General features: G+C 38.8%; 1 protein-coding gene across 2 annotated transcripts in view; it reads right to left on the bottom strand.

Moving 5' to 3' along the window:
• Trim37 (tripartite motif containing 37) overlaps positions 1-13,002 on the bottom strand; it is a 140,778-nt gene that overhangs the window by 101,988 nt on the left and 25,788 nt on the right. For both annotated transcript variants that reach the window (XM_040749423.1, XM_040749422.1), the window contains exons 9-11: positions 11,280-11,404; positions 6,365-6,415; positions 2,170-2,251 (exon numbers count right to left, since the gene is read on the bottom strand). In XM_040749423.1, coding sequence (XP_040605357.1) covers positions 2,170-2,251; positions 6,365-6,415; positions 11,280-11,404 — 258 coding nt within the window. The remainder of the gene's footprint in view (positions 1-2,169; positions 2,252-6,364; positions 6,416-11,279; positions 11,405-13,002) is intronic.

Genomic DNA, 13,002 nt, shown 5'->3' with positions numbered 1-13,002 from the left:
TTGGGTTGAGAAATATATCAGAACTTAAAAACCAATAAAAAAATCAAAACGTCCATTTCAACTTTAAACTTTTCTATACTAAAAAAAGGAAAAGTATACCTGGGCAGTGGCGGTGCCATGCCTTTACTCCCATCACTCAGGAGGCAGAGACAGAGGCAGGTGGATCTTTGTAAGTTTGAAGCTAGTCATATCTACAGAGTGAATTCAAGGACAGCCAGGGTTACACACAGAGAAACTCTGTCTTGAAAATCTTAAAAAAAAAAAAAAAAGCCACACTTACAAATTTAGGAAACTATAAAAATAGAGTTTTAACATGTATAGACTCTTTACAAATCAATCTTAAGAACAAAAACAGGCAAATGACTACTTACTTTTACTAGCAGTGAGTGAAACTGGGTACACCAGGTAACAAAAAGAGGGCCTCATGAATACCAGAGAAGTACTCTGCCACTGGACCACATTCCAATAGGAATTTTTTAAATAAGGGGATGATATTCAGAATAAATAGAACTACTACAACTTAATAGGAAAAAGAAATAAACATGACTAAAAATGGGCAAAAGACATGAGTGGATAGGTCTACAAAAATCCACAAATAGTGAACACACACATGCATATATGCCCTGCATCACCAATTAATAAAAAACATACTAACTAAAACCATAATGAATAAATATGACCTCCCTAGTATTAGGATGGTCACTTTTGAAAATATAGAAGAAATGGCCCATCCATGAAGAGAATGAAACATTCCTGCACTGTTGATATTAATATGCAAATGATACCAAATGCTGATTCCTTCAAAAATAAAACCAGAATTACTCTACGACTGAGTAACTCCACTTCTGGATATTTATCTACAAGAAAAACTGAAAACAGTTTCTTAAGAGATAAGTGCCATCTGAGTTAACAGCAGTACTAATTACAGCAGCCAAGAGGTGGAGGTAGCCTGAGCTATAATATAATAAGACCAGCTCAAGAAAAAGGGGAGGGGACTAGAAAGATGGCACAGAGGGGAAAAAAAAATCAGTGAACAAAATGCAAAATTCACTGGGGTATTATTCATCTTTATCAATAAATGAAAATTCTATGCTACAAAATTAATTAACCAATAATCAATAAAAGATGAACCTTCAGGCCATTATGCTCATTATGCTGAGTCTAATAAGTCAGTCATAGTACATTACTGTATGATTCACTCCACTTATATTACAGGAGTCAAATTCAGAGAAACAGTGTAGAACAGGACCTAGCAGAGGCTAATTTAAAGGTGAGCATTTCTAGGTTTATTTAGTGTTTTGAGACAGAATCTCATGGGCTAGTGGAGGCTAGTATGGAGTTCACTATATAAGGCTCAGCCTTTACTCAAACTAAAAATCTTGCCTCTGCTTTTGTGTATTTTTGAAATGGGGTCTCATTGCTTAGTCCTTGATGGCCCTAAACTCATACGTGGACCAAACTGGACTCAAACACACACACACACACACAAATCTACCTATCTCTTCTCTGCCTCTAGATTGATGGAATTAAAGGCATGTCTTTCCAAATTGAAACATTCCACTCTGGAGAGCTCCATTAAAGTTCCTAAATTCAGCCAGGTGGTGATAGCACAAACCTTTAATCCCAGCAAGAATGAAGCAGAGACAGACAGATCTCTGTGAGTTTGAGGCCAGCCTGGTCTACCAAGAGAGTTCCAGAACAACCAGGGCTGTTGCACAAAGAAACCTTGTCTCAGAAAAAAAAAAAAAAGAACCTAAGACTCAAAAGTAAACAAAACTTTCAAATCTCAGGAAACTCTTAAAACTTAAAAGGTCCCCTCAAATTGGAGTTACAAATGGTTGTGAACTACCACATGGGTGTTGGGAATCAAACGTTGGTCCTCTCTAAGAGCAACAGTGCTCTCTTATCTCCTGCCCCATCTCTCCAGCCCCTAAAACTGTCCTCTAGACATATTTACCTCCCTATAAACCAGAAATAAAGTTTAATGATGTCAGAGCTTATACATTCTTTCATGTGTAACACATTTTTTCCAAATTTACTAAATAAATGACATAAACAAATAGAATATTACTAATTTCCATACTCCTCTATTAAGTACACTAGTATACTTCAAAACACTAATGAAAATGTCAAGATTGAGTTGAAAATTTATAAATACAAAAAACTTACTGGGTAAACTTTTAACCTCCAGCAAAGTCCTGAAACTTGAAGAGGTGGGCTGTAAACAGGATCTGCTCTCTGGCGCAAAGTACTAAAGAGAAAGAAAACCAACCAAATTCCAGCATCAAAACTATTATGAAATGGCCACAAGCAAAACCAAAAACTTAAGTTGTCACTAAATAAGCTTAATATACTACAATATGAATTAGTGATTTTGAAACGTTTAGCAATATCTTTTAAGTCGCTATTAAAACCTAACAAAAATTTAAAAACTATGCCACTTAATGAAAGAGTATCACTAAAAATTCCAAATTTAATTCTACTTTAGTAAGAATTTATTACTATTTCAAAAACAAAAACATGGAGGAGTAAGTTAATGATACAGCATATGATTGGTAAGTGCACAGCCCTAGCTCAATATTAGGCACCAAAAAGGATTAAACAAATGAAACTGACCATCTCTGCACATCACTTTTTTTTTTTAAATAGAGAAATAAAAATGTGTGTCAACCCTTATTTTTGTAGGAAAAACTCAGAAAGATTTTAGCTACAAAATTATCCAACAAAAACAGACAAAACGGGCTAAGGAAGCAGCTCAGTCAGTAAAGTTCCTTTGCAAGCACAAAGCCCTAAATCAATTTCCAAAATCTAACTTAAAAACTGCTAGGCATGGTGGCTTGCATCGCAATCCCAACATTGGGGAGATAGAGATAGATGGATCCCTGGACCTTGATGCCTACCAGCCTAATGCATTTGGGACGATTCCAGGACATTTAGTGTTCTTTCAAAAAAACCTGAGTTCAGTTTCTACCACCTACACTGAGTGGTTTACAACTGCCAGTTATATCAGCTCCAAGGAATCTGGCTCCCTCTGCTGGACTCCTTGACCACCTACACTAATACAAGCACATACACACACACACACACACACACACACACACACACACACACACACACACACACACACACACACACACACACACACACACACACACTTTAAAATTAAAAAAAGGGACAGTGGAACCAGACCCCAGCCCCACAGGAATCAGCCCACCCAGAGACTGCCAGCTTCCAAGTCCTATTCTCCACCCACAGGACAGGCGAGGTAAGTGTGGATCTGTCTCCAGCCTGCTTTCCAGTGGCCTGAGCAGAACCAACAGAGACCTGAGGACTGCACACAGCGGAACCAGATCCCAGCCCGACAGGGACTCTTGGGGGAGGGCCTAGGCCCTGCCCTGGATGAAAAGACAGTCACTGGAGACCCACTGTGGAGGGCCTCACCCTCCCTAGGGATCAGAGTGGAGATTGGGTGGGGGACTAGGGGACCTGGTGGGGCGGGTGAAGGAGGAGGGGAGGGAGCTGGGATTGACATGTGAAACAAGATTGTTTCTAACCTAAATTAAAAAATAAGCCGGGCGTTGGTGGCGCACGCCTTTAATCCCAGCACGCAGGAGGCAAAGGCAGGTGGATCTCTGTGAGTTCGAGGCCATCCTGGTCTACAAAGCGAGTTCCAGGACAGCCTCCAAAACAATACAGAGAAACCCTGTCTCGAAAAACAAAACAAAAAACAAAAAAATAATAATAATTTAAAAAAATATATAAAAAGGTGGATAGCACCTAAGGTTGTCTTCTGCGTTCTACACATGAAGTCACTCAAGTATATAATGAACACACAAACTACCCCATGACCACCACCACCCCCCCAAGGGGGGGAAATAAACAGTGCAAGTATGTCTTTTTACTTATTACAGACTCCCATTATTTCCCAAAGATCTCGTATTTTTAGTTCCCTTTTTTCCTGCCCTTGAAGAAGAGTTCTCTCATAGTCTTTGTGATGTCATATATTTTACTTCTAAACCAGTATGATGTTGCATTCTTTTAATCCCAACCAGGTCTACATAGCAAGTTCCAAGGCTAGCTGGCTATATAGTGAGACCTGGGGGGAGGGGGAGGTAACTAGATGATTATAGCACGAATTCTAATTGTTCTTAATAATAAAAACCTGGAGTCAGATATAGGGAGGACGCTAAAAGATCAAAGAAGCAAAGCAGCTAGCCACTAGCTCTTACCTCTACCTCAGACCAAAGGGATGATCCTGTCCTCACACCGCCCCCTCAGATGGCATCCTCAGACTGTTTCAGACTGACTGCCTAGACTGCCATGAGCTCCTGTCTCCTGCCACCTTATATTCCTCTCACCACCCAGCCATATCCCTTCCAGTCTCCACCTCCTTAGTGCTGGGGTTAAAGGCTACAAGTGCTGGGATTACCTTTGTGTGAGCTGTTTCTCTTTTAGACTAGATCAATTTTGTGTAGCCCAGGGTGTCCTTGAACTCAAAGAAATCCATTTACCTCTGTCTCCCGAGTGTTGGAATTAAAGGTGTGGCCACCACTGTCTGGCCTTTATGGCTAACTAGTGTGGCTAGCTTTGTACTCTAATCATCAGGCAAGCTTTATTTGCTAGATCATAAACAAAATATCACCACAGATAATAGACAATTGAATAAATAAAGATTTATAATACTAGAAAAAAATAGCAAAGTCAAAGAAAATTAACATGTAACTTAACATAAGAGCATACACATGTACAATAATGGTCTCTTATCCACAATTCTTCACTTTTAGCATAGAAAAACAGGTATCCAGTAGCCTTCTTTCCCCTTTATTTATTTTTGTTGTTGTTGTTGTTGTTTTGAGACAGGGTTTCTCTGTGTTGTTTTGGAGGCTGTCTTTGGAGGCTGTCCTGGAACTCCCTCTGTAGACCAGGCTGGCCTCGAACACTCAGAGATCCATCTGCCTCTGCCTCCCGCGTGCTGGGATTGAAGGCGTGCGCCACCAACGCCTGGCCTCTTTCCCCAATTTTTATTTGTTTTATACAAATGCAATTTTTGTTTGGGCCAGGCCTGGTGGTGAATGCCTCTAATACCAGCATTCTTGGGAGGCAGAGGCAAACAGATCTTAGACTATGGACAGCCAGGGCTGTTGCACAGAGAAACAATGTGTCAAAAAAACAAAAAAGAGGACAAAAAAATTCCTTTGGAACTGCAAAAAAAATTCCTTTGGCTCAGCAGTTAGGAACACAAGTTGTTCTAGAAGACTGAAGCTCAATTCCCAGCACAGCAGCTTACAACTACCTGACCTCTAATTCCAGGACATCTGACAGACTCTTCTGGCCTCCATGGCACCAAGAACCCACATGCTGCACATACAAACACAGAGGCAAAATGTGCACATAGAAACACAGAGGCAAAACACCCATACACATAAAAATGAAATTAAATAAAAAATAATTAAGTTGGGCGGTAGTGGTACACACCTTTAATCCCAGCCCTTAGGAGGCAGAAACAGGCAGATCTCTGCGTTCTAGGCCAGCCTGGTCTACAGAGTGAGTTTCAGGATAGCCAGGTCTACGCAGAGAAACACCATTCAAAAACAAACAAACAAAAAACCTTTAAGAGTCAACAAAATGGTCATTAAGTAGAAAATGCATGCCCAACTTCATGCACAATCACTGAAGATACGGTATGAAATTGCCTTTTGATTATATGTTATAATGTATACATGAAACAGAAAAACATTTTGCTTTAGATTGAATCTTACATAGCCAAGATATTTCATTATCTATGCTCATTTTCTGCCTGTTTTTTTAAACAGCATTTCTCTGTGTAGTCCTCTGGCTGTCCTGAAGCTATATTTCTGTAGAGCAGACTACCTTCAAACACAGAGATTTGACTGCCTCTACCTCCAGAGTACTGGAACTAAAGGTGAATACCACCACATCCAGTTGTATCTATGTGCAAACATTTTTTTTTTCTTTTTAGGTTTGTCAAAACAAGGTTTCTTTGTGTAGCTTTGGAGCCTGTCCTAGAACTCGCTCTGTAGATCATGCTGGCCTCGAACTCACAGAGATCTGCCTGCCTCTGCCTCCTAAGTGCTGGGATAAAGGTGTGTGCCACCTATATGCAAACATTTTAAACTCTGAAATCCAAACATTTCTTCTGCCCTTTGAAATGAGAGATGAAGCTTGGCATACACACTCCAAACCACCTCTGCTTCAAACAGAAAACTTTAGTTAAGGACTTCATTAACTAGCTCCTACCACATAGTAAGACCATCTTGGCTCTTACTTTTGCATACACACACACACACACACACACACACACACACACACACACACACACACCAGAGTTCTCAAAACCTCTTACCTGAAGTTCTCTAATACAAAAGTAGCTGAATCATAAGATGGTACCAATTCACTAAAAAGAAACAAAAGGGGGGAAAAATCAATTACCTTAATTTACAATTTTTCATCTAGCTAATAAACAAAATAAGTTCCTTGGTATTATCTTCAAAACTTGACAGGAGTAGTACCTATAAAATATTTCTAAATCTTTCTTAAGTGCAGCATTAAATCAAAGCAGTCCATAAACCATAATGTTTACGAATGAAGATACAAGAAACACTTACTTCATGGTTATTTTACTGGCAAGTACCCCAATATACTTCAATTATTTTGTAAAATTAGTTGTTGGGACCCTCAAGCATGCCAGGCAAGCACTCTATCACTGATCTATGGCCTCAACTCTCCTATACTTTTGTAGGATTAAAATATGTAATTGAGGAGAGATGGGTTAGCACAGTAACACATTCTTGGCAAGGTAAGCCTAAATTGCATATAATCTTCTCCAAAGAAAGCAAAACTATAACCACAGGATAAGCTAAAGGATATTATGTCTTGCTGCCAACTACCCTTAGATCATATGGATAGTTTGTGGCATTGTTATTAAAACATCATTTAACATGAAACTGTACTATATACAATATTATAATATTTTGTCATAATTTTGATATATTTATAAATGGAACAAAATAAACTGAAAATCATTTTCACCAAACCTTCAGTAATAGACTATATCTACAGTAATTTGTGGTTTGCCAGGTAAACATGTTTAGTACAAATGAAAAATACTCTAAAATTTATATAAATAAGCAGATATGATAATAGTGCATTTAGCTCAAAGAAGGTAGCAGCAGAAGAATCACAAGTTCAAGTCTAGTCTCAGTTAAATAGCAAGTTTGAGGTTAGCCAGGCTATATAAGGCCCGATCTCAAAACGGATAAAAGAACAAATTTATCCAAACAGATCACATATTTCCTGGAGTAGTAAGAATTACTTTGCCCTATGATTGTTACACATACAGTTTCTATCCAAATTGACATTGTCGACATTCCTATCAAATTCCTATTCAGTTGTTGGCACTTCTTCAAAGACTCACATGCCACAACTCTACATCTCTGTGCCTGATGAATCCTGACTACTCCATAAGAAGTCAAATACCCAGAGGCCTGCTCTAATATGTCCCAATTATGTACTCTATGTCTTAACATACAAAGCCCTAATCAGCACCTGGAAAGTTTTTTAAGAAACCATAAACTTAATGAGAACTCTAAAGGGATCATCTCAAAATAGTCTTCAAATTTCAACCAAAAGTAGTATGTTCTTGGCTATCACCCTAGATAACATATAACCATGCAATATTGGCCAACTTATCCATCAATTCACTATACCCTCCAAAATGTAAAAACTTCAATTAATCCTGTTGTCTGATCTATATGCTTTCTTTTTCTTTTTCTTTTTTGATTTTTCAAGATAGGATTTCTCTGTGTGCATCCAGAATCCTGGAACTCATTCTATCTGGAGCTTACTCTACCAGGCTGGCCTCAAACTCACAGAGATCTGCCTGCCTCTGCCTCCTGGATGTTGGAATTGAAGGTGTGCACCACCACCACCGGGTTTACATGCTGTTTCTTTTGCTATGTGCTTACTCCAATGACACGTGTTGTTTTTACTCTAAGTCAAAATTCAGGACACAGAAAATTCATGTCTATCCCAGGATATTGTGATAGTTCTACTTTATTGATTTCTATTGGTGTGATAAACATCATGACCAAAAGCAACTTGGGAAAGGAAGAGTTTAATTCAGCTTACAACTGTACTCCATCTCTGAGGAAGATCAAGGCAGGGCCCTGGAAGGCAGGACTAAAGCAGAGGCCATGAATTAGTGCTGCTTAATTGCCTTGCTCCCCATGGCTCACTCAGCTTGCTTATTATACCATCCAGGACCACCTGCCAAGGGCGACCTCAAACTCACAGAGATCCTCCTGCCCCTGCCTCCTGAGTGCTGGGATTAAAGGTGTTCACCATCACTGCCCATTTCTTCTGTGTTTTCTATGTAGTACCTTCAATAGTGCCAGGCACATAGTCATAAATATTATACTGAAATAATAGTATTTTCTATTCCACTTTAATGATCATTAGTAGATGAAGTAAATGCCACTCTGTCTCATGACCATAGGGCATAGAAAGATTGCACTGCACTGTACATCTAAACTTTGGTCTATAACTTAACATCAGTGAATGCTGGTGTTCCCTACTTGGTCATCCTTTATTTGCTGGAATGTATTACTAGAGAGAAAGAAAATAATTCTCAAGCAAGAAAAGTCAAACCTTTAATTATCAGGCTGGAAAGCACTGTTACTTGCTTGGTGAATTGCCCAAAGTGGTAACAGCATGAGGAATCGCCTGTCAATAGTTCCCAAACTGCACTGGGGTTTACTCACGGTGTTCAAGCCACATTTTCGGAGGCCCGGAAATGTAGCCTGGTTGCAGAATATTCACCTAGCATTTGGGAAGCCCCGAGGTCAATATAGCACCACACAAATGGAGGACTAGCGAGGCAGGAGGTTCATAAGTAGTGACTTTTGAGGCCAACCAGAGCAACACCAGACCAAAACAAAGGGACAAGCAAAAGAACCCTTCAAGTGCCCATTTGTACAATGCTGTTACCCTATATTACAGAAAGACATCAAGGGAAGTAATTGTGGATAAATGAGGCAAAGTCATAAAAGCAGGGCCCTAATCTGCCTAAAACTGGTATGTACAAAAGAATTAAAAAGTACCACATACTCATCTCTCTCCTTGCACAACAGAGAAAAGTCATATGAAAACAAGGCCAAGGCACATATCTACAACTTAAGAGGACTCAGATGCTTGTTTGTGTTATTATCTTCAATTTCTTGCATTCAAAACAATGAGAAAATAAGTTTCTGTTGGTTAAGCCAAATAGACTGACTCACTGTCTCTCACTCACACGCGCACACATACACACACACACACACACTCTCTCCCCATCCCTCTCTTTGCCCCCCCCACAAACTTCAAGTCAAATAATCTCAATGATGGTCTATTATTTTTTAAACTGATAACTTTCTAAAAGAATAATTTATTCAACTTTATTTTATGTACATTGGTAAGAAGTATCAATCCCCTGGAACTAGAGTTACAGACAGTTGTGAGCTGCCATGTGAATAGTGGGAATTGAACCAGGGTCCACTGAAAAAACAGCCAATGTTCTTACCACTGAGCCGTCTCTCCAGCCCTAAATTGACAGCATTTAAAAGGATTTACTATTTTTTAAAATTCTGTGTACACTGTGTCTGGGTTTATTTAGATATATGCAAGTACCCTCAGAAGTCAGAGGCATCTGCTCCCTTGAGACTGGCATCATAAGAAGCTATGAACTGCTTGACATGGTACAGGGAACTCAACTAGGATCTTCTTGATGAGCATATTACTCTCCTAACCGCTCAGCCATCTCTCCTCCCCTAGAATTCTTTTTTTTTTTTTTAATTGAGACAGGTTTCTCTGAGTATCCCTGGATATCCCTGAACTCACTCTGAAGACCAGGTTAGCCCACCTGCTACCCTGACAACTTTTAAAAGAATCTTCAATGATTGTCACACTAGAGGTGGTGATGCATGCCTTGAATCCAGCACTCAGGAAGTAGAGGGTCTTTGCTGAGTTTGAGCCAGTCTGGTCTACAGAGTGAATTTGAGGACAGCCAGGGCTACACAAAAACACCCTGTCTCAAAACAAAAACAAAAAAAGAAACACTACTCTAAGCTGGGTGTAGTACACACATTTAATCCCAGCACCTAAGAGGCAGAGGCTGACTAGTCTGATCTACATAGCAAGTTCTAGGCCAGCTAAGGTTACACAGTAAGACCTTATCCCTGGGGTAATAAAAATTAACTGTTAATAGTGTAATGACTACATATGTTGTTCAGAGTAATTTGAAGATTCAACCCAATCTCAAAAATCAGAAAAGGTACCAAGATGGCAAACTTTTTCTATTGTTTCCTCCCACTTCTTTTAAAATCTGAAGAAACAATGTCACCTTCAAAACTTTTTAGTAGTCTACATATTAACAAAACACACGTTAATCTGACTGGTAAATAAAAGAATGAGTAGGGCCTTTAAGGAAGCTCAGCAGTAAAGGCACTTACTGCCAAACCAGACCATTGGAATTCAGTCCCTTAGATCCAAATGGCGGAAGAGAACAGACTCTCCAAGCTGTCCTCTGGCCTCAAAAACACCACAGCTTCAGGAACCACATCCTACCTCACACAAAAGGGAAGAAAGAAAGACTAGACACCAATGAAGTCAGTAAGAACAATTGTTTTCTATGGAAAATGGAGCTCTAATTAAAGAAAAATGTTTCTAATTCCCTTTCATTTTCCCTTTTCAACCAAAAGTATGAGTTCATCACATTCTTAGATTATGCTCTCTCCTTCCAGCAGGTAGGCTCTGATAAATCAAATTCAGGCTATGTAGTACAAGAGCCTTTACCCACTGAGCCATTTCAAAGGCCGTGAGAACAAATTTATAAATTTACCAGATTATATTACAACAATTATTAATAATTCCTTAAAAGGAAACGGTTAGCTAGTAATGTTGGCACACACCTGCAATCCCAACGCTTGGGAGGTAGAGGCAGGCAAATCAGGAGTTCAAATCCAGCTTCAGTTACACAGTGAATTTACTTAAGACTACCTTTGGCTACATGAGACCATGTCTTAAAACAAAATGAGATAAAAATAGCTCATTTAGTGTCTCTGGGAGCCCACTCCATTCTCCAGATTGTTTTTTCATGTTTCTTTAATAAATCTACATTTGATCTGCTTATTAAAAAAAAAAGAAAGAAAAAGAAAACTGTTTATTCAAGTATACACTTTTCTATACAAACTTAAAATGGAAATAAAGTTATAAAACTGTTATACCTGGTAAAGTCTGGTGGAACCGGTGTGGTAACAAAGGAAGCCATGGGTTTTCGGTGAACTTGCTGAAACATCATTAGGATCTCTGAGCTCTTAGATATCAGTTCACTCTTACTGCAAGACCGCAACTGTGTGAGGAAAAAAAAAGTATCTCAACCAACAAAAATATTGTTCATGGCACTTCAAAAATTTTAATGAAAAAGGCCAAGTGTGGTAGTTAATTCCGGAATGCAGAGGAAGGAGGATTTCTCTCAGTTTTATGTCAGACTGGACTACATAGCAGTTCCAGGCCAGCCTAATCTACATACCAAGATCCAGGTCAGCCAGGGCTACACAGTGAAACCTTGTCTCAAAATAAATAACAGAATTTTAATTAAGAAAAATTGAGGCCAAGTGTGGTGGTACATACCTTTAATCATACTGCTTGAAAGACAAGCAGATCTCTGTGAGTTCAAGGCTGGCCTAATCTACATAGTCAGTTTCAGACCAGCCAGGCAACAAATGACTGTTGACAAGGAGAATTATCATCTCCAAGGAATAAACCTCCTAAATGGTTATTCAATACAAAGTTCAGCCCTGAAGTCATACAAACAACAAAAATGTACTCAACAAGGTGTGTTTATATACACTCACACACATGAACGCAACAATAATAAAGAAAACGGCGTTAGCAATGTGGGTGGAGCTTGGGAGGAGTAGATGGGAGGACACATGGGAGGGGTTGGAAGAAGGAAAGGAAAGGGAGTGATTATATTTAATAATATAACTTAATTATATTTTAATTAAAAGTAACATTTAAAAAATAGTGGATAATTACAAAGCTAACCCAATTACTTAGTGAAAAAATTAAGAATAAAAGTCAGATATCGATGGTGCATGTCTTTATTCCCAGCACTCAGGAGGCAGAGGCAGGCCAGTCTTTGTACCAGCCCAGTCTACAAAACAGGTTCCAGGACAGTCAGGACTGTTACATAGAGAAACTAAAAAACCAAAAAAAAAAAAAAAAAAAAAAAAAAAAAAAAGAATAACTTTCAGGAGTAGTAATGTAACTGAGCTGGTGACAGTGCTTGCCTAGCATGCAAGGAGCCCTAGGTTCAGCCCACAACTGGGCAGAAAACTGAGCCTGTTAGCATATACTTGCAGCAATCCCAGCACTTGGAAGGTAGAGGATTAGAAATTCAAGGAAATCCTTCAGTTACATCAGGAAATTGAAGTCCACCTGTGATTATATGAAATGAGACTATCTCAAAAAATTTAAAAATACGACTGAGAGATGGTTCTGTGGTTGAAAGCATTTATTGCTCTTGCAGAGGTCCCAGGTTCAGTTCCCAGAACCTACAAGGTGGGTCACAATTTTCTATTACTCCAGTTACAGGTGATTTGATGCTTTCTTTGGCCTCCTTGAGCATCAGGCACACATATGGTACATACATATAAAATGAATGTAAAGAAAAAATTTAAATTTCAAAGTGGGTTTGAAACTTTGCAGAATGTAGGTTTGTTTGCATTTTATAACAATTAAATCATTAAATTTATGGGATTTTAATCTTTTCCCTATTTTAGGGTTAAATAAAAAATAAGCAACTACAAATATATTTTCACACTGATACAGTTAAACTGCTTTATGTATTAATGAGCAGACACTTCTTTAACAACAAGTATCTCTAATTATATATGGCCAATAGAAATGCTGATATCACACACGTCTCACACACACACAATCTTT

Source organism: Mesocricetus auratus, unplaced genomic scaffold (assembly GCF_017639785.1).
Source record: "Mesocricetus auratus isolate SY011 unplaced genomic scaffold, BCM_Maur_2.0 Super-Scaffold_100007, whole genome shotgun sequence".
Lineage (NCBI taxonomy): Eukaryota > Metazoa > Chordata > Mammalia > Rodentia > Cricetidae > Mesocricetus > Mesocricetus auratus.
Note: the sequence above shows the minus strand (reverse complement) of the source record. Positions and strands in the feature narration are given on the sequence as shown.